We start from the raw sequence: 26,205 nt of genomic DNA, 5'->3' as shown, positions 1-26,205 counted from the left end.
CAATTCACATTTGTAACCCAATTAAATCAGACCAAAAAACTATTAATTATATACATGTATACATTTTAATTGGCTGGAAAAGCACAAATAAACACAGGACTGAAAATACAAGGCCTGCTTGGTCTTTTAAAAGAGACCAAACAAAAATAAAGAATGACAGTAATATTTAAATACATCATACAATCTTTTTTTTCCTTCAGTCGTCAATGCACGGGGATATATAAATTAACCACCCGAAGCTTGTGTCTATGATCCTGTAGCGTAGCCATGTGAAAATGTGGCTATTTTCGGTTACGAGATTTGTCGTGTGTAGACTGTACTGTAGTGAGAAAAAAGGAGCAGACCCCGGTCAACTAAAATAAGTATTAATTTAGAGGACTGTGGTTTATTGGGTTGTTGGTCTCAGAAGATCTCATTATTAGTCTGAGTCTTCATCCTCTTCATCTTCCTCTCCGAGTCCATTCTTACCTTCTCCAGCATCACTTTCCGCATCCTGGAATTGAAGCACATATTTAGACCTGAGACCGATTCTACAAATGTCTTCTAAATATTAATAGTTTTCTGTCGAGGACCCTCAAAAGGACCCCCCCATGTTTGTCCGTGGACCCCCCTTTCAAAATATTTACGGTAGTTCCAGGGACCTCCAAGAAGCAAAGATTTGAGTTATGTTTGCTTCAAAAAAAAATATATAGGCCTATATATTCAATGATTGGCACAAATTTCACAATATAAAAAAATATAACTGCTATTTTTTAATATAGTATAAAATAATACTTTATAGCTAAAAATATAGAATGACACAATGGGTTAAGTCCATTTGCAAAACTAAATCAAAAAGGGGCGCCGATGGCCATAGCACACAGACTCTGATGCAGTGTTGTTTTTGTCGGCAAATTTTGATTTTAGTCACATTTTAGTCACCTGGAATGTTTTAGTGTTAGTCTAGTTTTAGTCGACTAAATATCATAAGATTTTAGTCGACTAAATCTAGTTGATTTAGTCGAACAAAATGTATTTTGGCGGGCCTTGATGCTGTCGTAACTGTTTTTTCACTTCTGAAAATAGCCGATCTACAAGCCCACAACGTGTCGCAGTGCGACGCGTTGTGAGCTTGTAGATTGGCTATTTCCAGCATGCAACTAATTGTAAAATGACTTGTCAGTATATTTAGTCTTAGTTTTAGTCATCATAGCTTAGTTTTTTTATTTAGTTTCCATTTAGTTTTCGTCAGTGGAAAAAGGTAGTCGACGAACATTTTTCGTCTTAGTTTTAGTCGACGAAATCAACACTGCTCTGATGCCTGGCAGCGTGTCCCGGACGTGCCTGCTCAGTAAAGCTGAGAAGTGAACCAGAACAGCCGTTTGTGTTGGTAAGGGTAACTGTACCAGCTGTTCCAACTGTACTGTACTACGGACTGTTCCAACTGTACCAGCCAGAAATGATTAGCTCAAAACACAACATTATCTTATCGCCCCACTGCCAACAACTGCCTGTTATCCCTACGTGGAGCGACTTACACTTCTCACATTGCCATGGGTTTCCCGAGATAAGAGTTAAACACACATTCAAATAGACACTAGATTATTACTGTGCTATATAGTAAATTTGGAAACAGTTTTATGAAGGATGGCGGTAGCACACTTGTAACTTGCACCACGATGCAAGTTAGGGCCGATTCATACTCCTATTTTAGAGCCGAATAAAAGTCGGTTCGGCTCTGTAGAGCCTACAATGTGACGTCATTTGAGGTTCGGGGGGGCAGGTACCATCCTGAAGTCGGTGCTACTGAAAATTTCTGACGAGCCGAAATCATTTCGGCACTACAGCAGTAAAATAGGAGTATGAATCGGTCCTGACACCGGGGCTCCACCGGGCGCGTCAGCGTTGCGTCTCCGTCACCGTCAGGGAATGTTCCCTTTTTAATCAATGAAGGGTGGCTCCACTGCCCGCATTGCGTGACATTAACGCGTGCATTAAAATTGAACCGGTGCGTTTTTTGACGCACGTGACGGAGACGCAACGCGTCCAGTGGAGCCCTGGCGTGAGGGTACCATGACAAGTTAGCCGCAAGCAACTTAGATGCTATAAAAGCTACCTGCATCTATAGGTTGCAATTACCTTCATTGACAGCCCATTCATGAAACAGAAAAGCACCATCTGATTGCATTAAACCACTAAATCCACTTTCTGCCTATAAATCCCATGCAACGATTATTTTTCTACAGTATGTGTCGTTCTGCTGCCTAACTAAATCAATCGTCAAAAATAAATATCCAAATATTATTCCAAGGACCCTTGATGAGGACCTTTCCAGTTCTGGAAAATGATTTTTTTTTTTTCTCATTTCAAAATATTTCCAGGAATGTCATTGTGCCAGGAACCAACCAGGTACATGTTCCTGTGCCAGGAACCAACCAGGTACATGTTCCTGTGCCAGGAACCAACCAGGTACATGTTCCTGTGCCAGGAACCAACCAGGTACATGTTCCTGTACCAGGAACCAACCAGGTACATGTTCCTGTGCCAGGAACCAACCAGGTACATGTTCCTGTGCCAGGAACCAACCAGGTACATGTTCCTGTGCCAGGAACCAACCAGGTACATGTTCCTGTGCCAGGAACCAACCAGGTACATGTTCCTGTGCCAGGAACCAACCAGGTACATGTTCCTGTGCCAGGAACCAACCAGGTACATGTTCCTGTGCCAGGAACCAACCAGGTACATGTTCCTGTGCCAGGAACCAACCAGGTACATGTTCCTGTGCCAGGAACCAACCAGGTACATGTTCCTGTGCCAGGAACCAACCAGGTACATGTTCCTGTGCCAGGAACCAACCAGGTACATGTTCCTGTGCCAGGAACCAACCAGGTACATGTTCCTGTGCCAGGAACCAACCAGGTACATGTTCCTGTGCCAGGAACCAACCAGGTACATGTTCCTGTGCCAGGAACCAACCAGGTACATGTTCCTGTGCCAGGAACCAACCAGGTACATGTTCCTGTGCCAGGAACCAACCAGGTACATGTTCCTGTGCCAGGAACCAACCAGGTACATGTTCCTGTGCCAGGAACCAACCAGGTACATGTTTCTAACACAATCCTTTATAAATCAATGACATGAATAAAGCACCTCATCCTCAGCCGGTTGCCGCGGTGGGTTCTCTGGGCCTTCCTCCTCCTCCTCCTCCTCCTCACTTCCCTCGGCCCGCTGAGAAAGAATCTCTTCACCCTGAAACATGGAGACATCAATCAGCCAAGTCAATCCAATGCTAGTCACGGTCTCAGGGACACCATTTTCTTTTTAAGGGAAGCTAATAAAAAAAGTCCCTCACACACACACAGGGCCCTAAACATTATGAATCTATGAAAATCTATCTTGTATCTTGTATCTATGTTTGGATAAATGGTAGGGTAAATGGTAGAAGTCATGTGTTATAAATTATAACACATGACTTCTACCATTATAACTTATAATGCACGGCACGAGACACACACGCACGCACTAGGGCATTCACTTCTAGTCATTTTGATTAGCTTTTATTTTTTAATAAATATTAAATATTTAAAAATGGTGTACATTGACTTTACTATAATCTACCTGATCTTGAGGCATACAAAACAAAAACTAGTACCAACAAGGTCGACTAGTGGATTTACTAGACTAGTTGAATAGTCGACTAGTTGCTTAATGCCCTAGCACGCACGCACGCACGCACGCACGCACGCACGCACGCACGCACGCACCTTTGGGTCCAACCAGTAAAGAGAAAGCATACCTTCAGGTCCCGGTTCTTGAGGTTTCCCATCCAGAACGCCTCCTGACAGTTATTCATAAGCAGCATGGCTTTGACCCGGTAGACAAACAGCTCTAAACTCCTCTTCAGGGCTGGCACGTGGTTGGTCAGCGTCGCGTCCTGACGAATCTGAACCACAAAACAACATCATCTTAACCCATTTAGGCCTGACGTCGAAATTTTAAAAATGTCTTCTAAATCATGACAGTTTTCTGAAAAACCTCATGTTTCTGTATCAGTGTGGAGTGGTGCTCAATATTTCATGTCAAGGACCCCAAACATGTAATTGGCCACCGACCCCCATCTGAAAATATGTTGTTCCAGGGACTCTCCCAGAAGCAAAGATTTGAGTTAAAATGTTCGCTCTGAAAGAATATATATTCAAAGATTTGCGCCACGATTTAAAAAAAATAGCAGACCTACAAGCTCATAGCACGGCACTCGGTGCCGCGCTATGAACTTGTAGATTTGCTATTTTTCAATAGCTAAAGTATAACATACTTGAACTACAGTAATAGATCAGTCTGCCTGCTTGATAAATTGAATCTTGAACATGAGGTCAAAATCAGATCCCTGTCTCTAGATGAGGCCTTGGATAAAGGCGCTATATAAATGCACCGTTTACCATTTACCGTAATCAATTGATAGGAAAAGGCGATCTCGACGCCGAGCGCCATTAGAAAACAAAATAGGCGTGAAAAGGCGATATTGGCGCCTTAACATACTCTAACATACAGATTGGATAAAATTACATTTTATTTGTTTAAAAAAAAGTTACATTCTGTAGTGGCGCTTTAGGCCATTATATGAATACGTATACTAATTGAATTAGCTGAAATGACCACATCATCAAAGAAGTAGTGCTCCATGTCATGTCCACAAAACCTGTAAGTGATAATACATGCACTAACTAACTAACTAGTGTCCATATACACTTATACAGTACATATTATTATTATTATTATTATTAATAATAATATAATAATGGATTGCATTTTTCTATGCTTTTCTATACACAGTGACAGAGGCAAAGCGCTTTACAATGGTCCATTTGTTCATACATTGGGAGGTGGAGCAGCGAACAGTCAACGCCAGCGTCCTCACTTCCCACATTGACACACCAATGTGTGTCCAGCAACCACTGGGGGGGCAATATGGGGTTCAGTGTCTTGCCCAAGGACACTTTGACATGTGGACAGGAGAGGAGGGAGCCGGGATTCGAACCGCCGACCCACGGATCATTGGACAACCTGCTCTATACCTCCTGAGCCACAGCCACAGCCCCATGGCATAATGATACATATGACAGGCAGCTACCTTTGAGTGTCCACACATGTGATGGAGTTTCATAATGATACATATGACAGGCAGCTACCTTTGAGTGTCCACACATGTGATGGAGTTTCATAATGATACATATGACAGGCAGCTACCTTTGAGTGTCCACACATGTGATGGAGTCTCATAATGATACAGTATGACAGGCAGCTACCTTTGAGTGTCCACACATGTGATGGAGTTTCATAATGATACATATGACAGGCAGCTACCTTTGAGTGTCCACACATGTGATGGAGTTTCATAATGATACATATGAGAGGCAGCTACCTTTGAGTGTCCACATGTGATGGAGTTTCATAATGATACATATGACAGGCAGCTACCTTTGAGTGTCCACACATGTGATGGAGTTTCATAATGATACATATGACAGGCAGCTACCTTTGAGTGTCCACATGTGATGGAGTTTCATAATGATACATATGACAGGCAGCTACCTTTGAGTGTCCACATGTGATGGAGTTTCATAATGATACATATGACAGGCAGCTACCTTTGAGTGTCAACACATGTGATGGAGTTTCATAATGATACATATGACAGGCAGCTACCTTTGAGTGTCCACATGTGATGGAGTCTCATAATGATACATATGAGAGGCAGCTACCTTTGAGTGTCCACATGTGATGGAGTTTCATAATGATACATATGAGAGGCAGCTACCTTTGAGTGTCCACACATGTGATGGAGTTTCATAATGATACATATGACAGGCAGCTACCTTTGAGTGTCCACACATGTGATGGAGTTGCATAATGATACATATGACAGGCAGCTACCTTTGAGTGTCAACACATGTGATGGAGTTTCATAATGATACATATGACAGGCAGCTACCTTTGAGTGTCCACACATGCGATGGAGTTTCATAATGATACATATGACAGGCAGCTACCTTTGAGTGTCAACACATGCGATGGAGTTTCATAATGATACATATGACAGGCAGCTACCTTTGAGTGTCAACACATGTGATGGAGTTTCATAATGATACATATGACAGGCAGCTACCTTTGAGTGTCCACATGTGATGGAGTTTCATAATGATACATATGACAGGCAGCTACCTTTGAGTGTCCACACATGTGATGGAGTTTCATAATGATACATATGACAGGCAGCTACCTTTGAGTGTCCACACATGTGATGGAGTTTCATAATGATACATATGAGAGGCAGCTACCTTTGAGTGTCCAGTGTCCACACATGTGATGGAGTTTCATAATGATACATATGACAGGCAGCTACCTTTGAGTGTCCACATGTGATGGAGTCTCATAATGATACATATGAGAGGCAGCTACCTTTGAGTGTCCACACATGTGATGGAGTTTCATAATGATACATATGACAGGCAGCTACTTTTGAGTGTCCACATGTGATGGAGTTTCATAATGATACATATGACAGGCAGCTACCTTTGAGTGTCCACACATGTGATGGAGCTTCATAATGATACAAATGACAGGCAGCTACCTTTGAGTGTCCACACATGTGATGGAGTTTCATAATGATACATATGACAGGCAGCTACCTTTGAGTGTCCACACATGTGATGGAGCTTCATAATGATACATATGACAGGCAGCTACCTTTGAGTGTCCACACATGTGATGGAGTTTCATAATGATACATATGACAGGCAGCTACCTTTGAGTGTCCACACATGTGATGGAGTTTCATAATGATACATATGACAGGCAGCTACCTTTGAGTGTCCACACATGTGATGGAGTTGCATAATGATACATATGACAGGCAGCTACCTTTGAGTGTCAACACATGTGATGGAGTTTCATAATGATACATATGACAGGCAGCTACCTTTGAGTGTCCACACATGCGATGGAGTTTCATAATGATACATATGACAGGCAGCTACCTTTGAGTGTCAACACATGCGATGGAGTTTCATAATGATACATATGACAGGCAGCTACCTTTGAGTGTCAACACATGTGATGGAGTTTCATAATGATACATATGACAGGCAGCTACCTTTGAGTGTCCACATGTGATGGAGTTTCATAATGATACATATGACAGGCAGCTACCTTTGAGTGTCCACACATGTGATGGAGTTTCATAATGATACATATGACAGGCAGCTACCTTTGAGTGTCCACACATGTGATGGAGTTTCATAATGATACATATGAGAGGCAGCTACCTTTGAGTGTCCACACATGTGATGGAGTTTCATAATGATACATATGACAGGCAGCTACCTTTGAGTGTCCACATGTGATGGAGTCTCATAATGATACATATGAGAGGCAGCTACCTTTGAGTGTCCACACATGTGATGGAGTTTCATAATGATACATATGACAGGCAGCTACTTTTGAGTGTCCACATGTGATGGAGTTTCATAATGATACATATGACAGGCAGCTACCTTTGAGTGTCCACACATGTGATGGAGCTTCATAATGATACAAATGACAGGCAGCTACCTTTGAGTGTCCACACATGTGATGGAGTTTCATAATGATACATATGACAGGCAGCTACCTTTGAGTGTCCACACATGTGATGGAGCTTCATAATGATACATATGACAGGCAGCTACCTTTGAGTGTCCACACATGTGATGGAGTTTCATAATGATACATATGACAGGCAGCTACCTTTGAGTGTCCACACATGTGATGGAGTTTCATAATGATACATATGACAGGCAGCTACCTTTGAGTGTCCACACATGTGATGGAGCTTCATAATGATACATATGACAGGCAGCTACCTTTGAGTGTCCACACATGTGATGGAGTTTCCTGGTGCTGAGTTGCATGGTCTTCAGCAGACCTTGGACATCCTCCTGAAAACACACACATTACAAAGAGTTAGCCATTGGAAGGACGCAACTCTATAGAGCAGTGGTTCCCAAAGTGGGGTCCGGGGACCCCCAGGGGTCCTTGAGGGAGTTCCAGGGGGTCCCCAGCTAAATGATAGTTTGGAACCAAACCCTTATGGGTATGTAACTCTGAGTGTACAAATGGGTCCATTTGGTTCCATTTGTACACTCTCAGAGTTAAATTAACATTGATTTTACAATATAAATTGGGGTCCCAGAGATAGAAATGCCATTAAATGCGGGGTCCGTAGCCTAAATGCATGTAAAACTGGGGGTCCTTAAAATTAAACTGGTTGAGAATCACTGCTAGAGACGTAAAAATCTTCTCTTATGGGGGTCCCTGGCCTGTCTTTTCAAATGGGGGTCCGCAGGATAATTAGTGTCAATTTTGGGGGTCCTTGACATGAAAAAGTTTGGGAACCACTGCTATAGAGCACACCATTTCGTAGTCTACCCTAAAACTATGATAACAAATGTTCGTCGACTACCTTTTTGACAAAAGCTAGACTAAGGGAGGGTGGGACTAGTGGATAAGCAATGGTAGAACTAAAAGACAAGTTTGGTTGCGCTCTGAAAATAGCATATCTACAAGCTCACAGGTCAACGGGTCACGCTGCAACACGTTGTGATTGGCTATTTTCAGCATGCAACCAAAGGTAAAATCAGGCATAAAACTCGACCAAAAGTCGACTAAATCTAAAACATTTCAGATGACTAAAATATGACTAAAAGTATATTAAATTTGACTCAAACGACTGACATAAAACTGAGTCAAAAGATATTTACTTAGTCGCAACTCGCAACCCATAATAATGTGACCCACTGTTGCAGCTAACTTGCAGATGAGAACAAACAATGGTTTGTACCTTGTGCCTTTTGAAACTATAGTCCAACAGCGGCATCCCCAGCTTCAGGAAAGACTCCAGGAAAAGACGACCATACTAGCAGAAACAACATTAGAATCATAGTTAGTATGGAGTCGCAGCAGCAGCTGCTGCAGGATGTGAGATCTGTTTAATTATAGAAGAAGAAGAGGCAGGTTACTCACCTTAAGACACACATTAACCACTCCCCTGGAGTCAAATACCTGTGAGAAGACATGGACGACAGAGGTCTTTAGTGGGACACGCACGCACGCACGCACGCACGCACGCACGCACGCACGCACGCACGCACGCACGCACGCACGCACGCACGCAGATCACTGTAACAACTACTGTGACAAGTAATGCACCTGAACTAGATTGACCAGGAGGTGAAAGTCTCTGACAGCCAGATTCCATGTCAGTAACTTCTCACTCTGGGCCTGGAAGAAGTAAGAAAAAGAAAAATTGATCATAACACACACACAATACAGTACACATTACTCATGCACACGCATACTGTGAGTAAATGAAATGCAGGGAGTGTGCAAGCCTAACTGTGTTGAAATTACAACTCGAAATGGGGCTTTCACATTGCATTCAGAAAATGCATTTACGCCAGTTTTCGCCCCAACTCTGACAGAATTTCACACTAAAATGGTGTGAAAGCCACTGGTGGAAAGAAAGGTTGGTCATGGGCCAAGGAAAACCGGATTAACTGATTCATTAAAGTTGGTGAGGTCTATCACAAAAAGGCGCCCATCTTAGGATTCATTCACTGTAACAGGAATGTTTGAGGAATGGTTTGTCACGGGGCTAGGGAGCCATTAACTTAATGAAAGGTCTTCCACTGCCATGGCCACGGCAGATTCAGCACTTTTCTTTCCACCCCTCTTTCTTTTTCATGTCTTCAAACGGGGTGTCATTTGGAATTGGCTCTGATCCGGCAACTCTTCAGGCAAACACACACACAGGCCAGTCCCACTTCCTCTCTTGCTAATGTCTCTAAAAGGGGGCCTTGTGGGGTGCCGTCAGCCTCCGTTCAGAGTGGACAACTCACTGGCCGATACCCAGGCAGGGCTATAGTACTGTATGCCCACTTCTGCTTTTTGGAATATCTCCGGGGACTTCATGAGTCTCGACTTGGAGCCGCCGACTTGCCAGTTTCATCAAATGATAAATTATTCTACACTTGTCATGGATAGTAATAAAAACATATAAAATATGCTATATACAGCTAAGATGTTTTTTTGTGGCTTTCGCCTTTATTTTATATATTTTATGGGGGGACAGACAGTAGGCTGACAGGAAATGGGGCGAGAGATGGGGGGAGGGAAGACATGCAGTAAAGGCCGTCGGGATCGGGAGTCGAACCCACGGCACACTGCCAGACTGGATTACCAGCCAAGGTGCCTGGACCACTGAGCCATGGCCCAGGCCAACAGCTAAGAATTTTAACTATGACTGTAAAAATTGCAGTCGAACCGTTTTCCCTAAAAGGGACGCGTCGTGTCAGTGTTAATGGTATTCCAAAACGTTGTCGTCTGAGCGCATTGTCTAGTGTCCAATATAGATGAATTTAGGTATACACACACAGCAACAAGACAATTCCATTCTCTCCACCACCCCAGTGAGACCACCGGTGGTCGTGTGGTTTTACCTCAGTGCTATCGCTGTTTTTGCAAGCAGGAATCTTCCTCACAGCCTTCTCCAGCTCCGTCATCATGCCTTTATAGAACACCACGAACGTCAGCCTGGTGAAAGACGTACAAAAAAACAAAACTGGTGTTTTAAGCATTACTTTATACTTTAGCTATTGAAAATAGCAGACCTACAAGCTCATAGCGCGGCACCGCGCTACGAGCTTGTAGATCTGCTATTTTTGAAAAATCGTGAAAATGTGGCGCAAATCTTTATATATATTCTTTCAGAGCGAACATTTGTAGCTCAACTCTTTGCTCCTGGAACAACACATTTTCAGATGGGGGTCGGCGGCCAAATACAGATAATTTTGGGGGTCCTTGACATGAAAATGTTTGAGAACGACTGACATAGAAACATGGGTTTTTCAATAAAACTGTCATGATTTAGAAGACTTTTGTAGAATCGTCCTCAGGTCTAAATGGGTTGAAAGAGGTCGGGTTCTCATTTTGGGTCGTGAGCGCTGGAAGCCTGGCCTTTTACTTCTGCGTCCGCACATTTTTTTATATGTCTGCGGTGGACATTATGAGACTCATGGAACATAAACAGAAGTAATGTATGTATTTTTCCCTCCATAGTAGGCTGTATAGACTGTATTAAAGCGAGAGTGCATGACGAAACGCGTCTTTGACCAGGTGAAGTTGGATATAGCCGCTGTTTTGTACAGTATGTAAAAAAAAAAGAAAGAATGTGTTCTAATGCATACCAAGTATTGTTGAGGTTTTTTTCTTCACTTTTTAATACTTTTAATTATTTATAAAGTATTTATAAGACCCACAGACAGACTTAACCACTTTCAAAATCATCCCTATTTTGGGAATGTCTTTATATAGGCAAAGAACTTTCAAAATCTTCCAAAAATAACTAAAATAGTCGATCTACAAGCTCGTATTGTGATACAAGCTTGTAGATCTGCTAGCTACTGGAGCACGATACTATCATACGATGAATAAAACAAGGCATTCATTAATGTAAAAAAAAAAAAGTATTATACAAGGTTTCTGTCCAACAGTGACGATATATCTTCATACTGTATAGCTTGGACCAGCGGTCTCCGGTCTAAGGTCCCACTTGGCTCCCCACTGAGCAGTGGTGTGCACAGATAAGACACTAGGGGGTGCTAGAGCACCACCTGCCCTTGCCCTCTGGACAGCAATGTGCCCTTTTTTATATATATTTTTATTTTTAACAGTGTACAGTATGTGGACCATGGTGACATTGATCAATTCTTGATTAAAAAAAAGCTTCTAATATATTATTTATGCCACAAAATCTATAAATCCCACACTATTAACCCATTTTGACCTGAGATCAGATTCTAAAAATGTCTTCTACATCCTGAAAAAAGATGTTTCTATGCCAGTGGTTCTTTGATTTTTCAAAAATAGCAGACCTACAAGCTCGTAGCGCGCCACTCGGTGGTGCCCTTTTTTCACTTGAGCACCTGCCCCTCTAATAAATGTCTGTGCCTCTAAACTGCCACTGAGGTAACTGGGGATATAAACAGGGTGATAAAGCAGAGGTTCTGTACCTGCTGAGAGTGGGCCAGGTTTTGGAGACGTCGTCCTTAGCAGCGTCGATGAGTTCGGCGATGCCCTCTCCGGCTATCTCCTCCACAGCCTTCAGAACATCGTCCGTGTGCTCCAGGTAGATACTAGAAGACACAGAAAGAGGAGGCGATGTGCAGTGGACATCTTCTATTCAGCAGATCTGTGTTTTACAGCTTTATCAGGCCCTCGCAGAATTCATTCAGTAATTTATTCATAATCACGTTATATTAAAACTCAGAGGAATGTTAATTCCTGAGATTTAATCTATAATTAATCAGTTAGTGGGCTAGTGTTCTACATCACAAATCAGCGTTTAACATTTTAAACAGAGTGAAAGTTTGTGGACATAGGGATATGTATTGATTGATTGATTGAAATATGTATGAACAGTTTGCAGAATTACAGTACATTTCAAGCACAACTCAATACAAAGACTGTTAACTGAGAGTGGATGACCCAGTAAAGCATTACACTTGTTTCCAATAGGGTCCACCTTGTTCAATTCGTCAAAACATTTAGAGACGTACAAATAGACACTTATATATAGCCAAAGAACAGAACATGAATACATCATAAAGGAGGTAAAAAAGGGAAAAGAAACATACAGTGAGGGGAAAAGGGGTGGTGGGGGGGGGGGAACCACTTGCTTGTACCCAATGCTTTGTTTTGTTGTTATTCCATTTAGGCCTGACCTCAAAAAATCTTCTAAATCCTCAAGTTTTCTGAAATAAATATTTTAACGATTTTTCAAAAATAGCAGACCTACAAGCTCATAGCGCGCCACTCGGTGGCGCGCTATGAGCTTGTAGATCTGCTATTTTTCAATAGCTAAAGTATAACGTAATGCTTAAAACACCAAAAGGGGTTCCCGCCCAAAATGGGTTTAATCTATGATGTATACACTATACATACATCCAGCAATGCCTGTAACTACTACTGTATGTATTGTTGTATGTACTAAAAACATTTTTACTTGGGAGTATTGTCATGACTGCTGTAAAGGAAGGGCCACTAGGTGGCATCATGACACAATTATCATTCAAATCATTCGTATTCTTACCAACTTATGAAACCCCCCTTGAACACAACACATGTTTGTGCTATGTAGCATTATAACTTACAACTTTTGTGGACAATGTCAGGCGGTGGCGGGTATTCTCTGATACAGATATAGATTTAGAAAACACACCTGGGTAGGTGTAGGTACCCTCACAAAAAACATGCAGTAATCCTGGACTCTAAACTGCCTCCCCCTGGCCAGCCGGTGGCGCCTGATGGAGGGGAAAGGAACTGGTTGGAATAACGTGTTCCTTCCACGCGCTACGTCCAACCAGGGAAACTCCCCCCTCTCAGGTGTAAAGGAGCGACTTGGACACTCAGGCATGAAGGAAGCATGAGTTCAAGTCCGTTGCTCTCCCCAGGTTGGCGGAGGGTGTGTAGAGCCCAGGATCACGTTAGATAATTTACACAGGGGTGAAAAATGGGTTACAAAATCGTGGGATAAAAATGAAAGAAAAAAAACACACCTGAGCAGAGTCTTAAGGCCCTCGTTAAACTTGGTTCCTCGCTCTCTCTCCCCACCGGCGGTCACCCACTCTTGGCCCAGGAAACGCCGTGCCAGGGATGCTACGGCGGGAGGAAAAAAATCAATCTTGGTAAAATTAACAGTCCATCAGCGAGCACAAGATTAGTTAACCCATTTAGACCTGGGAACGATTCTACAAATGTCTTCTAAATCAGTTTTCTGAAAAACCTATGTTTCCATATCAGTGGCTCTCAAACTATTTCATGTCAAGGACCCCCAGAATTATCTGTATTTGGCCGCCGACCCCCATCTGAAAATATGTAGTTCCAGGGACCCCCAGAAGCAAAGATTTGAGTTAAAAACGTTCGCTCTGAAAGAATATATATTCAAAGATTTGCGCCACAAATTTCAAGATTTTTCAAAAATAGCTAAAGTATAACATAATGCTTGAAACAGGGGTTCCCGTCCAAAATGGGATAAGTGGATTTAGATAAGTGGATTTAGCTGAGGTAATAGCATGTGGTTATACTGTATGATATACTGTAAGTGTATTTAGTAGCATCATGTGGCTGTGTGATGCTGACCGGTCTGCTCTCTGAAGGCGGTGGGGTTCCCTCCTCTCTCCGCCACGGTAGAGAGCAGCCGGGAGAGACACAGCGCTGTGCTCAGACAGGGCACCGTGCTGCGGAAGTTCAGCAGGTACTGAAAGCTGTCCCTAAAAAAAAAGCACAAACAAGTCCATCATTACTGCGATGCTAATGAAACAGCAGGCATGTGATCATACTAGTGCTGGTGGGAGAGAGGGGAGTTGCACCACTCAGTTCACACGGGTGTGATTTTTTGTTCATCATCCTTTTTTTCCAGTTCATATGTCAACAGCCGCTTGAGCTATACAAAAATCGTATTCGCAACGAGACGGAGATCTCTCTCCCCGTGTGTGTGTGTGTGTGTGTGTGTGTGTGTGTGTGTGTGTGTGTGTGTGTGTGTGTGTGCGTGTGTGTGTGCGTGTGTGTGTGTGTGTGCTCTGACACAGGCTCACACAGCTGGACTGCAGAGTGTGTGGTGCTTACACAACGTATCGTTCATCAGTTTCAGTTCAACTCTGGCAGCGTGCCAGGCAGGCAGTGAAAATGGATTACTAAAGCACATAAATTACTCCCCGTGTAAAAAGACCTTTAGACAGAAAAATCCAAGTACTGCAGCCATTAGCTAATCTCTACTAGTCTAAACAACACTGATGATTTGTTGATGATCTATTGATATACAGTACAGTATCAATGCATTATTATTTGCATTGCAAAACTCTGATGCTGGTCTACAAAGCAACCAAAGGTATGGCACCGGACCCCATATCTTCAACCCTACAACCCCCTAACCTGACTCCACCAGCTGGTGGCAGCAGTGAGTTCCTCCTCCTGCTCCCATCTGGTCCCTCTCGGGCAGAGACGATGCACTCCGGACAATTTCTGACCGGAGAGATATGCGGCCGTATGCGGCCGCTAGAGGCGGGATCAACGCGATACTGGTGACGTATCGAAGCGCTGCCACAGTGCAAATGTAAACACAACCTAACAGGACTACAACTCGAAATTATTATGGGGATATCATCATTTTTGTCCCGCTGCTTCCGGTTTATCGTTTCTGCGTGAGAGAGCCCAGATCCAGGCAGGAGGAGGGAACTTGTGAACTCAATACTGCCGCAATCTGGCGGAGTCAGGTTAACAACCCCCTTCCCTGCTCGCTCAGATCAGCCAACACAGGGAGGCAGGCAGAACATTCACTAGAACAGCCGGGACAACGCTCCACACGTCCCAGACTCTTCTCCCTTCATGGCTCCAAAACTATGGAATGAACTTCGCAATCAGAACTGCAGACTCACTCCCAATCTTCCGCAGTAGTCTGAAAACTCACCTCTTCAGACTCCATCTTAGCCTGTAGCACTTGCCCTAGCCTCGACGACCTCACAGGCGTATGCAAAGCCTACATTTATGTAATTTACATAGCATTTTATGTAGACATAACACTCTATAATGTATATAGCTTCACTGCACAGATATTCTACTGTTAGACAGATGCTAGGTTCTTAGCTTGCTTATGATTCTTGATGACTATTTGTATGTATTTGATGTATTACCATGTGTTGTTCTTTGCTTACCGTAAATCGCTCTGGATTAAGAGCGTCTACCCAAATTGTAAATTGCATTCATTCCATGTTGCTTTTTAACATAGCTGGAATGTATGCTTGTAAGACCGGGTACAGTACATATCCAGGTACAGTACATGCCATATAATCCTCTGGACTTCAAACCTTCATCACTCACTTTATAAGTTGCTCCAGGGTACGTTCAGTGCTCACTTCTTTAAGTCGTCCAGACAGAACTCCCAGAGCACTCTTTAGTAAGCTGCGCTGGCCTGGCTGGGAAAACCCAGACCTGAGAGACAGAGACACACAGAGACAGACAGACACACACACATCATTGATAATGATAAATACACTATATCTGCTGTCTGGAAGAAACCACCAAAATGTTCATGTTTCAGGATATGAAAAAACATCCCGCTCAAGTGGAGTTAGGAGGTTTTTGTCAAAGCGTTTTTAATGCTTTTCATTGGTTCAATATATTTTTAACCAACACAGACGTATAAAGGATGTTCAATAGCACTGATTTATGAAAAAAGATTAAAAAAAGAACATGGCTAAACGGATGGAGTTAGCTGGTTTGGCAGATAGTTTGAGGATCCAATGGAGTTAGGTGGTTTTCAATAGCATTGATTTATGAAAAAAATCTTAAACCTCTAAAATAGAGTTAGGTGGTTTCTTCCGGACAGCAACGACATTATGCTCATTTAAATAAATACAAATCCAATGCTATAATGTGACAGAATGGTCCAGTACGTCTCCTCACCAGCTGAACGTGGTGTTGAGGATCTGCAGGAGCAGCCGGTAGGCCGAGGACAGCAGCTGATGCTCCTGAACGTCTGTAGACGGGCCATCCACCACTCCGTCGTTGTTAGAGAGCAGGGTCTGTTATCATAAATGCAGAATAAATGAATACGAGTTTCTAATAATACAAAGAAACGACAGTGGCACAGCGCCACCACACCAACACTATTTTTAGTCACCCGATCCCCACCTTATCAATCCATTGAATTGTCAAGTTGTCATGAATTGTCACCCATTCGTCTGGGCCCAGTAGGTCCCTACTGGCCTACCAGGAGATTCTGGTAGACGCTGTCAGCCAGTTCTATCGTTGACACCATGTTAATGCCTGTGCTGTCACGTGAGGGTTAGGGTTAGACCCTAACCCTCACGTTTTAGTAGTTAAGCAAGTGCTTCGTTCGCCGGATTGAGCAGATGCCTTCGCACACACGTCATGCACGCACACCATACAGGGGCTGTGGTACTTTTAAACCACACACACACACACACACACACACACACACACACACACACACACACACACACACACACACACACACACACACACACACACACACACACACACACACACACACACACACACACACACACACACACACACACACACACACACACACACACACACACACACACACACACACACACACACACAGCTTAAATGTGAAATTGTATTGCATTTGCAATTTAACCAGATGCACAACATTGGCAGTGGATGAAATAGAACCCAGCATCCTTGGCAGTTTCACAGTAGGTAACCTCGCCTCACCAGGCTTTCCACCTCGGAGGAAAGCCTGGTCTCTGTTACAAAGGTGCCGTGTGAACCGGTCTGGAGCGGATGATATCGTTACGTCATGTTGTAGTCATTGTTTTGTAGTCATCAGGCAGGAACAATCAAACGGAACTTCCTTTTCCCTCAAACCGGAAGAATAACAATAAAAGCTCTCGTATAGCCTGCAGCTTTTATTGAGAAAAATCAGTTTGAGGGAAAAGGAAGTTCCGGAAGATTGATAACTACAAAACAATGACTACAACATGACGTAGCGATATCATCCGTTCCCGACCGGTTCATAAACCCGTAATGGAATGGTGCCCAGGCTACACAGTAGGTGTACCTGGAAGTGGTTGTGGCAGTTCTCCAGGTGTGAACAGAGGGTGGGAAGCAGCTCTACGCAGCAGCCGGCGATCTCCTTGGAGCTCCTCTGCTGGAGGTGGGAGAAACCCACGCTCTTGTCCGTCTTCACCTGCACAACAAGGCCACATCACGGTCAGCCAGTGTTGTTTTTGGCAGCAAGTTTTGATTTTAGTTTTAGTCCTAGTCTCTTGAATAGTTTTCACTTAGTTATAAAGGGGAGGCGTCCAAAGGCGTCACGTGGCATGGAATGAGTTTTAATCACATTTTAGTCGCCCGTCTAGTTTAGTCGACTAAATATACGATTTTAGTCGCCTAAATCTACAGTTGATTTAGTCGAACAAAATGTGTTTAGGCGGGCCTTGATGCCGTCGTAATGACTGTTTTTTTCACTAGCTGAAAATAGCCGATCTACAAGCCCACAACGCGTCACAGCGCGACGCGTTGTGAGCTTGTAGATCTGCTATTTTCAGCATGCAACCAAGTGTAAAATTACTTATAGACGAATCCAGAAACGGGTCTCATGTATTCACGTATTTCCTGTAGGCGGAGCTGACGTAGCTGCGGGGTAAACCCGCACGTCTTCTACTACAGTGAACGGTAGAGTGACTGATGTTAGTCTGCCTCAAACGTTACTCCTTTACCTGCTTTTTACTAACACTAACATTACAAAGATGCCCAGAACATCGGGATGAACCTGTGTTGTTTATGGCTGCTCCAACAGTAGTGGCAACATTCCAAAAAATAAAAAAACGGAATGTCAAAATATCCACCGCGGTGGCTGAGACCAGAGCCATTGAGGAATGGTTCTTCCGGTTTGAGGGAAAAGGAAGTTCCGTTTGATTGTTGAACACAAGGCTGCTGTACTTTATACCTCATACTTTAAATGCTTAGTATGAGGTATAAAGTACAGCAGCCTTGTGTTCATAAAACAGAAAGATTGGGTATTGGGTAAGACTGACGTTATGTATCTTTCAGGACGTTTCACTGCTTCGTCTCAAACATTACTCAATGGCTCTGGTCTCAGCCACCGCGGTGGATATTTTGACATTCCGTTTTTTTTTTTTTAATGTTGCCACTACTGTTGGAGCAGCCATAAACTACACAGGTTCATCCTGATGTTCTGGGCATCTTTGTAATGTTAGTGTTAGTAAAAAGCAGGTAAAAGAGTAACGTTTGAGGCAGACTAACATCAGTCACTCTGCCGTTCACTGTAGTAGAAAAGGTGCGCCTGCTGAGGGTTTAAACCCCGCAGCTATGTCGAGTCTGCCTACAGGAAATACGTAAGCTGCGACCATGAGACCCGTTTCTGGATTCGTCTATACTGGATCTCTTGTCCACTATAGTCCCTTCCTAACATTTTAGTCTAGTTTTTATTTGTTGACGAAATTGTCAGTATATTTAGTCTTAGTTTTAGTCATCATAGATTAGTTTTCATGTAGTTTCCATTTAGTTTTCGTCAGTAAAAAAAGGTAGTCGACGAACATTTTTCGTCTTAGTTTTAGTCGACGAACACAACACTGCGATCAGCTGACAGTAAAGGGAAGCAGCCTGTTTGGCCCGGTACCGTTTGCACTAGGGGCTTGCATCTGTACCTTGAGGAAAGGGGTTCTCTTGGCCAGCGAGGCCGGCAGGCTGAACTCCAGTTTGCGAAGCATGTCCTCCAGCAGGAAGAGCAGCTCAGCGGGACCCAGCAGAACTTCCTCTCGCGCCTGGACGGCACCGAAAAGCAAAGTTTACATGAAGATACCGAAGAGAGCTTGTATGTTTTGTTTTGTTTTTGCATGTGGAGCATGAGACAGAAGAAGAAGGCAGCCATAGGATTTAATGGTAATGAAAAGTGGTTCTTCTAAAATGGGCATGGGGTTCTGTGGCCTTACGTTGGTGTGTTGCTCGCTGTCCAGCAGTGACCGGGAGAGCAGGCCACACTGCAGCACGCTGAGCACCTCCACGTCCAGCTCTCTGAAGAAAGGCCGGTAGCCCGCCAGGCCGCTGACCCCATGCCGCGCCTCCTTCTCCTTCTCCGGCTGCTCCTTCTCCTTCTCCGGGGCATCCTTCTCCTTCTCCGGCTGCTCCTGGAGAGGCACAACGAGCACGGATGTAACAGCACGTTTAACCCATTTAGACCTCACGACGATTCTACAAATGCCTTCTAAATCCTTTTCTGAAAAACCTGTTTCTATGTCAGTGGTTTTCAAACATTTTCATGTCAAGGACCCCCAGAATTGTCTGTATTTGGCTGCAGACCCCCATCTGAAAATATGTTGTTCCAGGGACTACCCCAGAAGCAAAGATTTGAGTTGAAAACGTTCGCTCTGTAAGAATATATATTCAAAGATTTGCACCACATTTTCACGATTTTAAAAAAATAGCAGACCTACAAGCTCGTAGCGCGGCACTCGGTGCCGCGCTATGAGCTTGTAGATCTGCTTTTTCTGCTTTTTTTCTGCTTTTAGATCTGCTTTTTTTTTTCAACAGCTAAAGCATAACATAATGGCCTGGGCCATGGCTCAGTGGTCCAGGCACCTTGGCTGGCAATCCAGTCTGGCAGTGTGCCGCGGGTTCGACTCCCGATCCCGACGGCCTTTACTGCATGTCTTCCCCCATCTCTCTCCCCATTTCCTGTCAGCCTACTGTCTGTCCCTCCATAAAAAAATAAAATAAAGGCGAAAGCCACAAAAAAAACATTAAAAAAAAAAAAAAAAGCATAACATAATGCTTAGAACAGCAAAAGGGGTTCCCGTTCAGAATGGGTTAATGAGCATTAAAAAGGCTAGATAAATAAATAACGCAATAACAAAATGTTTACCTGCAGGCCTTCATCCGCCTCAGTTCCTTCCTCCAGCTGAGAGCTGCCGTTTCCTGGAGAAGTCTTAGCGGGTGCTTTCCTCTTCTTTCTCTCTAAAAAGAGCCAAAAAGGGAGAGAAACACACAATTGTCCCTTATTTCCCCGTTCTCAGCGTTCCAGGACACCATTCACCACATGACATGACCATAATGCACACGATATGACAAAAATGACTTCTAGTCATTTTTGAGTGGTGCAAACCACTCCAACAACCAGCTTTGTCTGTATCTATGTTTGTGTACGTGTCCGTGCAAAGGTGAGCATGGTTACTATGGTTAGTGTGTGACGTCACTGACATAGCTGATCAGACTATATAAGACCTTGCACCATTCAGTTCACACGGGTGTGATTTTTACTAGTTGACTAGTTTACTAGTCGACTAGTTGTTTAACTACCTTTTATGTAAAAAAAAAAAAAAAAAAAAAACTGGGTGACTATAACTATAATCTACCTGATCTTGAGGCCTAAAAAATTGAAAAAAAACTAGTCAACTAGTACCAACAAGGTCGACTAGTGGATTTACTAGTCGACTAGTTGGTTAATGCTCTAATGTGCAGGTGTTCTCTACATGCAAGCATTATTATGTCGACACAGATAGTTGAATGAGCCGGGCTACCTTTCTTGGGCTTGCTCTGAGGAGCTGTTGAGGCGGCGGGGACAGTGACTCCTTCTGAGCTTTCTCCATCGAAGTTAGCGAGAGGGGGAATGAAGCCGGGTGTCGCTGAAACACAAATGTGTTAATGGAGCATCGTTTCCCAAACAGTGGGTCAGGACCCAAGGTTGGGTCGCAAATATATATATATATTTTTAATTTCCTAAAACAAATCAAAAAATGTAAACGAAAAAGAAAATCACGTTTCATCAATTCAAAACAATTCCAATATTTTTCAAAAGTATTTGATAACTAAAATAACAAAATAAAATAATTTCAATAAATAAATGTAAAAAAAAAAGTAGTAGTGAAAATAGCCGATCTACAAGCTCATAAAGCGGTGCGATGTGATGCGTTGTGTGCTTGTAGATCTGCTATTTTCACTAGTTTGGGTCCCGGGGCAAACGTCTAATCTCCCTTTTGGGTCTCGACCTGAAAGGTTTGGGAACAACTGTAAATATAGAGGATAGTACGTCAAGACATCAGGGTAAGTTCATTATTTCCACATCCCCCAGTCCAGCGCTGCTGGTCTGTTGCTTCAGAGACGTATTATACCTGCCAAAGCTTTTTCTAACAGACTCTGGAGGTAGGTGATGTTCTGTAGGCGAGTCATCACTTTGATCTTCATCTCTGTCTCTTTTTGCCGGCAGAAGGCATTTATAACCTGCATAAACACACACAAAACAAATGCATGTACAGTACACTGAAATAACAATGGGACTGTATGACTGTATAACTGTTTTGTGACACAAAATGTTATGCAATTACCTCTCTGAACCAGTTGATGGTGTGAAAGAGCAACATACAGAGGAACTCTCTCTCGGCTTTGGACAGACTCTCCACTTTCTCTATTACGTCCATATGTGTCAACACCAGGGGGCAGCCTGTGATGCACAACACATTACTTTATATAGCTGTGCCAATGACAACAATGACAGGCTACACATCTTCACCCCCCCCTCCCTCCCCACCCCCTCCCTTTCCCCCCAGCCCACCCCTTTATCACACGAGTCATGGTCAGTTTTCTATTAAATACAGAGGTACTTTGGGACAAATACTCACCTGCATGGTTTACAACTTTCTCCTCTGAACTTATACGAACAAATTGAAGTCTGTTCATATTGGCCAGATCATATTTTTTGTATTATCTTTTCTTCTCTAATCATGGCTTACTGTAGATACCCCAAGTACTCATCATGTTGTAGTTATCAGGGGTTAAAGCAAAAAATAAATAAAATGATTTTCATTCCAAAACATTTTCAACACACTGGTATCAAACGCAGCAGTCGTTCATCATAAGGTCTTTCTTCCTCACCAAGCAAGGCGTCGACTTCCTCCAGGTCTCCCTGGTGTTCTTTCTCCTCACACAGCCTGAGCAGCCGGAAGAACGGAGACAGACAGAGAGGAGACACCCGCCTGCAAGACAATAAATAAACAATAAATCAATACATATCGTCGGGATATAATATTGATATATCGCGATGCCTAATAACTACCCTTGTTTCTCACCAAACACACACACGTGTGTGTGTGTGTGTGTGTGTGTGTGTGTGTGTGTGTATATATATATATTCAAATAAAAAAGACATTGTGGTGACTGACTTGTGGCCGTCAGCCAGAAGAGGCAGGAGGTTGATGGCGATGCCTCCCTGACTCTCGTCATCCTCATCCAGGTTGTAAAGCACACAGGCAGGGAGGAGCGAGGAGCTGTGACACGGACACAAGGAAGGTCATTACAGGCAGGGAGGAGCGAGGAGCTGGGACACAGACACAAGGAAGGTCATTACAGGGAGGAGTGAGGAGCTGTGATACGGACACAAGGAAGGTCATTATTACAGGGAGGGACGAGGAGATGTGACATGGACACAAGGAAGGTCATTACAGGCAGGGAGGGGCGAGGAGATGTGACACGGACACAATGAAGGTCATTACAGGCAGGGAGGGAGGGGCGAGGAACTGTGACACAGACACAAGGAAGGTCATTATTACAGGGAGGGAGGAGCGAGGAGCTGTGACACGGACACAAGGAAGGTCATTACGGGAGGCAGGGAGGAGCGAGGAGCTGTGACACGGACACAAGGAAGGTCATTACAGGGAGGGAGGAGCGAGGAGCTGTGACACGGACACAAGGAAGGTCATTACAGGGAGGGAGAGGCGAGGAGCTGTGACACGGACACAAGGAAGGTCATTACAGGGAGGGAGGAGCGAGGAGCTGTGACACGGACACAAGGAAGGTCATTACAGGGAGGGAGGAGCGAGGAGCTGTGACACGGACACAAGGAAGGTCATTACAGGGAGGGAGGAGCGAGGAGCTGTGACACGGACACAAGGAAGGTCATTACAGGGAGGGAGGAGCGAGGAGCTGTGACACGGACACAAGGAAGGTCATTACAGGGAGGGAGAGGCGAGGAGCTGTGACACGGACACAAGGAAGGTCATTACGGGAGGCAGGGAGGAGCGAGGAGCTGTGACACGGACACAAGGAAGGTCATTACACAGGGAGGGAGGAGCGAGGAACTGTGACACAGACACAAGGAAGGTCATTACAGGGAGGGAGGAGCGAGGAGCCTTATGGGTTCATTTGGTTTCATTTTACGCTCTCAAGAGTTAAAGATCTATAAGGGTCCATTGGGTTACCAACTCTCCATCAGTCCATCATTTAGCTGGGGACCACCTGGAACCCCTTCAAGGAGACAAGGACCACTGGTGGTCCACGGCCCACTGGTGGTCCCCAGCCCACTGGTTGAAAACCACTAATCTAAACCAGTGCTTCTCAACCTATTTCATTGCAAGGACCCCAATTTTGATATGCATAATTAGGCCACACAGACCCTCATTTGATACCATTATTTTGTGTATCTCTAGGAACCCCAATTCTACACTGTAAAATGTTAAATGTTACTTTAAATGTAAGATGAGAACCAGTGATCTAAAACAAAAACAAAAAAACACCAACCAGCATTTTGGGGCATAAAATGATTGTTGATTCATGCTGCATAGTTACAGTAATAACACACCTGCTGATCTCTGGGCCCAGATCCACCACGAAGTCCTCCTGGAAGTCATCCAGTACACTCTTCCCTATCAACTCCTGTTGGCCGGGGACAGAGAGGACAGGAATAAAGTGCTTAATCATGCAGCAGCTGCCCTCTGTCAGTGTGCAGTCTGATGTCTACAAGACTGATTTAAAATGTCAGCTCACAGGAGGTTATGAATAAAAAAATCTAATCATCTCATAGACGAATGTCAGACTTCATTTGGCCAGCCTCAGTCAGAATGTGACGTCAGTCATCTATGCCCTACGGCCTACTGGTAATGTGCACGAGATATGTGCAGCTTAGGCATGTAACGATACACTCAACTCACGATACGATACGTATCACGATATGAGATTCACGATACGATTTTTCACGACATTTATTTTCCAGACAAATGACCGATAAATCTTTTTTGAGTGGTGCAAACCATTCCAACAACCAGCTTTGTCTGTATGTGTCCGTGTATGTGTGTACCTGTATGTGGGGCCACGTACGGGTGAGCATGGTTGCTATGGTTAGTGTGTGACGTCACTGCACCACTCAGTTCACACGGGTGTGATTTATTTTTAATGATTTATCTTTCCCCCAAGCTTTTTTCACAAATTGTATTTAACTACATTGCAAAAGTAGCATTACTTTTCATGTAAAATGACTCAATTTCTGTGCAACAACTGTAAACATGCTTTCATGTTTAAACCTAGCTCGAGTTAACATTTCTTCTTTTCTTTGATGGCATCTTAGGATAGATGTAGACCTATTTGACAGTGCAGAAACATAATTGCCTTCCTTGATGTATTAATGAGCATCAATAACGACCATCACCTGGGTACAGACACTACAGCTCCCCTCTGCAGGCCTTTACTACTGAAAGTGACTGCATGGAGTCTGTCTCATTTCTCTCCAAAAGCATGTGAATATGATGGAATATGATTACAGCTCACATTTCATATAACACACTAGCCCCCCTAATCGATATTAATTTTTAATAAATCGATACATCATCGGGATATAATATCGATATACGATATATCGTTACATGCCTAGTGCCGCTACTTACCCCTGTGTGTGTGACACACACAAAGACCTTCTTCTAGACAAATCACTCTCTAAAGGAGCCAAGCCGCACGAATAGACCAATTAATTGCGTATGCTTTAGTAAGCTTGTATCTCAAACACACCTGCACGGTAGGGTCCAGGTTACAGTAAGCTTGTATCTCAAACACACCTGCACGGTAGGGTCCAGGTTACAGTAAGCTTGTATCTCAAACACACCTGCACGGTAGGGTCCAGGTTACAGTAAGCTTGTATCTCAAACACACCTGCACGGTAGGGTCCAGGTTACAGAGCTTGTATCTCAAACACACCTGCACGGTAGGGTCCAGGTTACAGAGCTTGTATCTCAAACACACCTGCACGGTAGGGTCCAGGTTACAGAGCTTGTATCTCAAACACACCTGCACGGTAGGGTCCAGGTTACAGTAAGCTTGTATCTCAAACACACCTGCACGGTAGGGTCCAGGTTACAGTAAGCTTGTATCTCAAACACACCTGCACGGTAGGGTCCAAGGTTACAGTAAGCTTGTATCTCAAACACACCTGCACGGTAGGGTCCAGGTTACAGTAAGCTTGTATCTCAAACACACCTGCACGGTAGGGTCCAGGTTACAGTAAGCTTGTATCTCAAACACACCTGCACGGTAGGGTCCAGGTTACAGGTGAGGACCAGGTTGGCCATCTCGTCATAGTACAGAGCAGCAGCCTCAGGAATGCTTTCACTGCATGATTTCACCAGCTCCAACAAGGCTGTCACCTACATGGGCAACGATATATACATATAAACAGTAAACACTAGCGGTGACAATATTCATGCAACCATCGATTGGGCGAATACAATTTTATCGGTTTAGTGATGCCATTTAAAATTTCACACAAAATGTGAATGTTCCATACTGTAAAAAGATCATGTT

General features: G+C 43.7%; 1 protein-coding gene across 4 annotated transcripts in view; it reads right to left on the bottom strand.

Annotated features, from left to right (window-relative positions):
- fancd2 (FA complementation group D2) overlaps positions 1-26,205 on the bottom strand; it is a 45,176-nt gene continuing 18,971 nt past the window's right edge. Inside the window, exons 21-44 of one of the 4 annotated variants that reach the window (XM_079510057.1) lie at positions 25,929-26,048; positions 24,218-24,291; positions 22,803-22,907; positions 22,516-22,616; positions 21,969-22,084; positions 21,756-21,864; positions 21,165-21,269; positions 20,510-20,601; positions 19,581-19,769; positions 19,296-19,412; positions 17,684-17,812; positions 16,537-16,655; positions 15,952-16,062; positions 14,215-14,345; positions 13,632-13,731; positions 12,087-12,209; positions 10,515-10,608; positions 9,226-9,297; positions 9,040-9,078; positions 8,858-8,932; positions 7,881-7,955; positions 3,776-3,922; positions 3,130-3,228; positions 1-493 (exon numbers count right to left, since the gene is read on the bottom strand). In XM_079510057.1, coding sequence (XP_079366183.1) covers positions 419-493; positions 3,130-3,228; positions 3,776-3,922; positions 7,881-7,955; positions 8,858-8,932; positions 9,040-9,078; positions 9,226-9,297; positions 10,515-10,608; positions 12,087-12,209; positions 13,632-13,731; positions 14,215-14,345; positions 15,952-16,062; positions 16,537-16,655; positions 17,684-17,812; positions 19,296-19,412; positions 19,581-19,769; positions 20,510-20,601; positions 21,165-21,269; positions 21,756-21,864; positions 21,969-22,084; positions 22,516-22,616; positions 22,803-22,907; positions 24,218-24,291; positions 25,929-26,048 — 2,517 coding nt within the window. In that variant the 3' untranslated portion in view covers positions 1-418. Of the gene's footprint in view, positions 494-3,129; positions 3,229-3,775; positions 3,923-7,880; positions 7,956-8,857; positions 8,933-9,039; positions 9,079-9,225; positions 9,298-10,514; positions 10,609-12,086; positions 12,210-13,631; positions 13,732-14,214; positions 14,346-15,951; positions 16,063-16,536; positions 16,656-17,683; positions 17,813-19,295; positions 19,413-19,580; positions 19,776-20,509; positions 20,602-21,164; positions 21,270-21,755; positions 21,865-21,968; positions 22,085-22,515; positions 22,617-22,802; positions 22,908-24,217; positions 24,292-25,928; positions 26,049-26,205 lie in introns of all 4 variants that reach the window. The other 3 variants (XM_079510058.1, XM_079510056.1, XM_079510059.1) reach the window with 3 other exon arrangements.

Source organism: Electrona antarctica (assembly GCF_951216825.1).
Source record: "Electrona antarctica genome assembly, chromosome: 9".
Taxonomy (NCBI): Eukaryota; Metazoa; Chordata; class Actinopteri; order Myctophiformes; family Myctophidae; genus Electrona; species Electrona antarctica.
The sequence above is the reverse complement of the archived record's forward strand: the minus strand, read 5'-3'. Positions and strand labels throughout refer to the sequence as shown.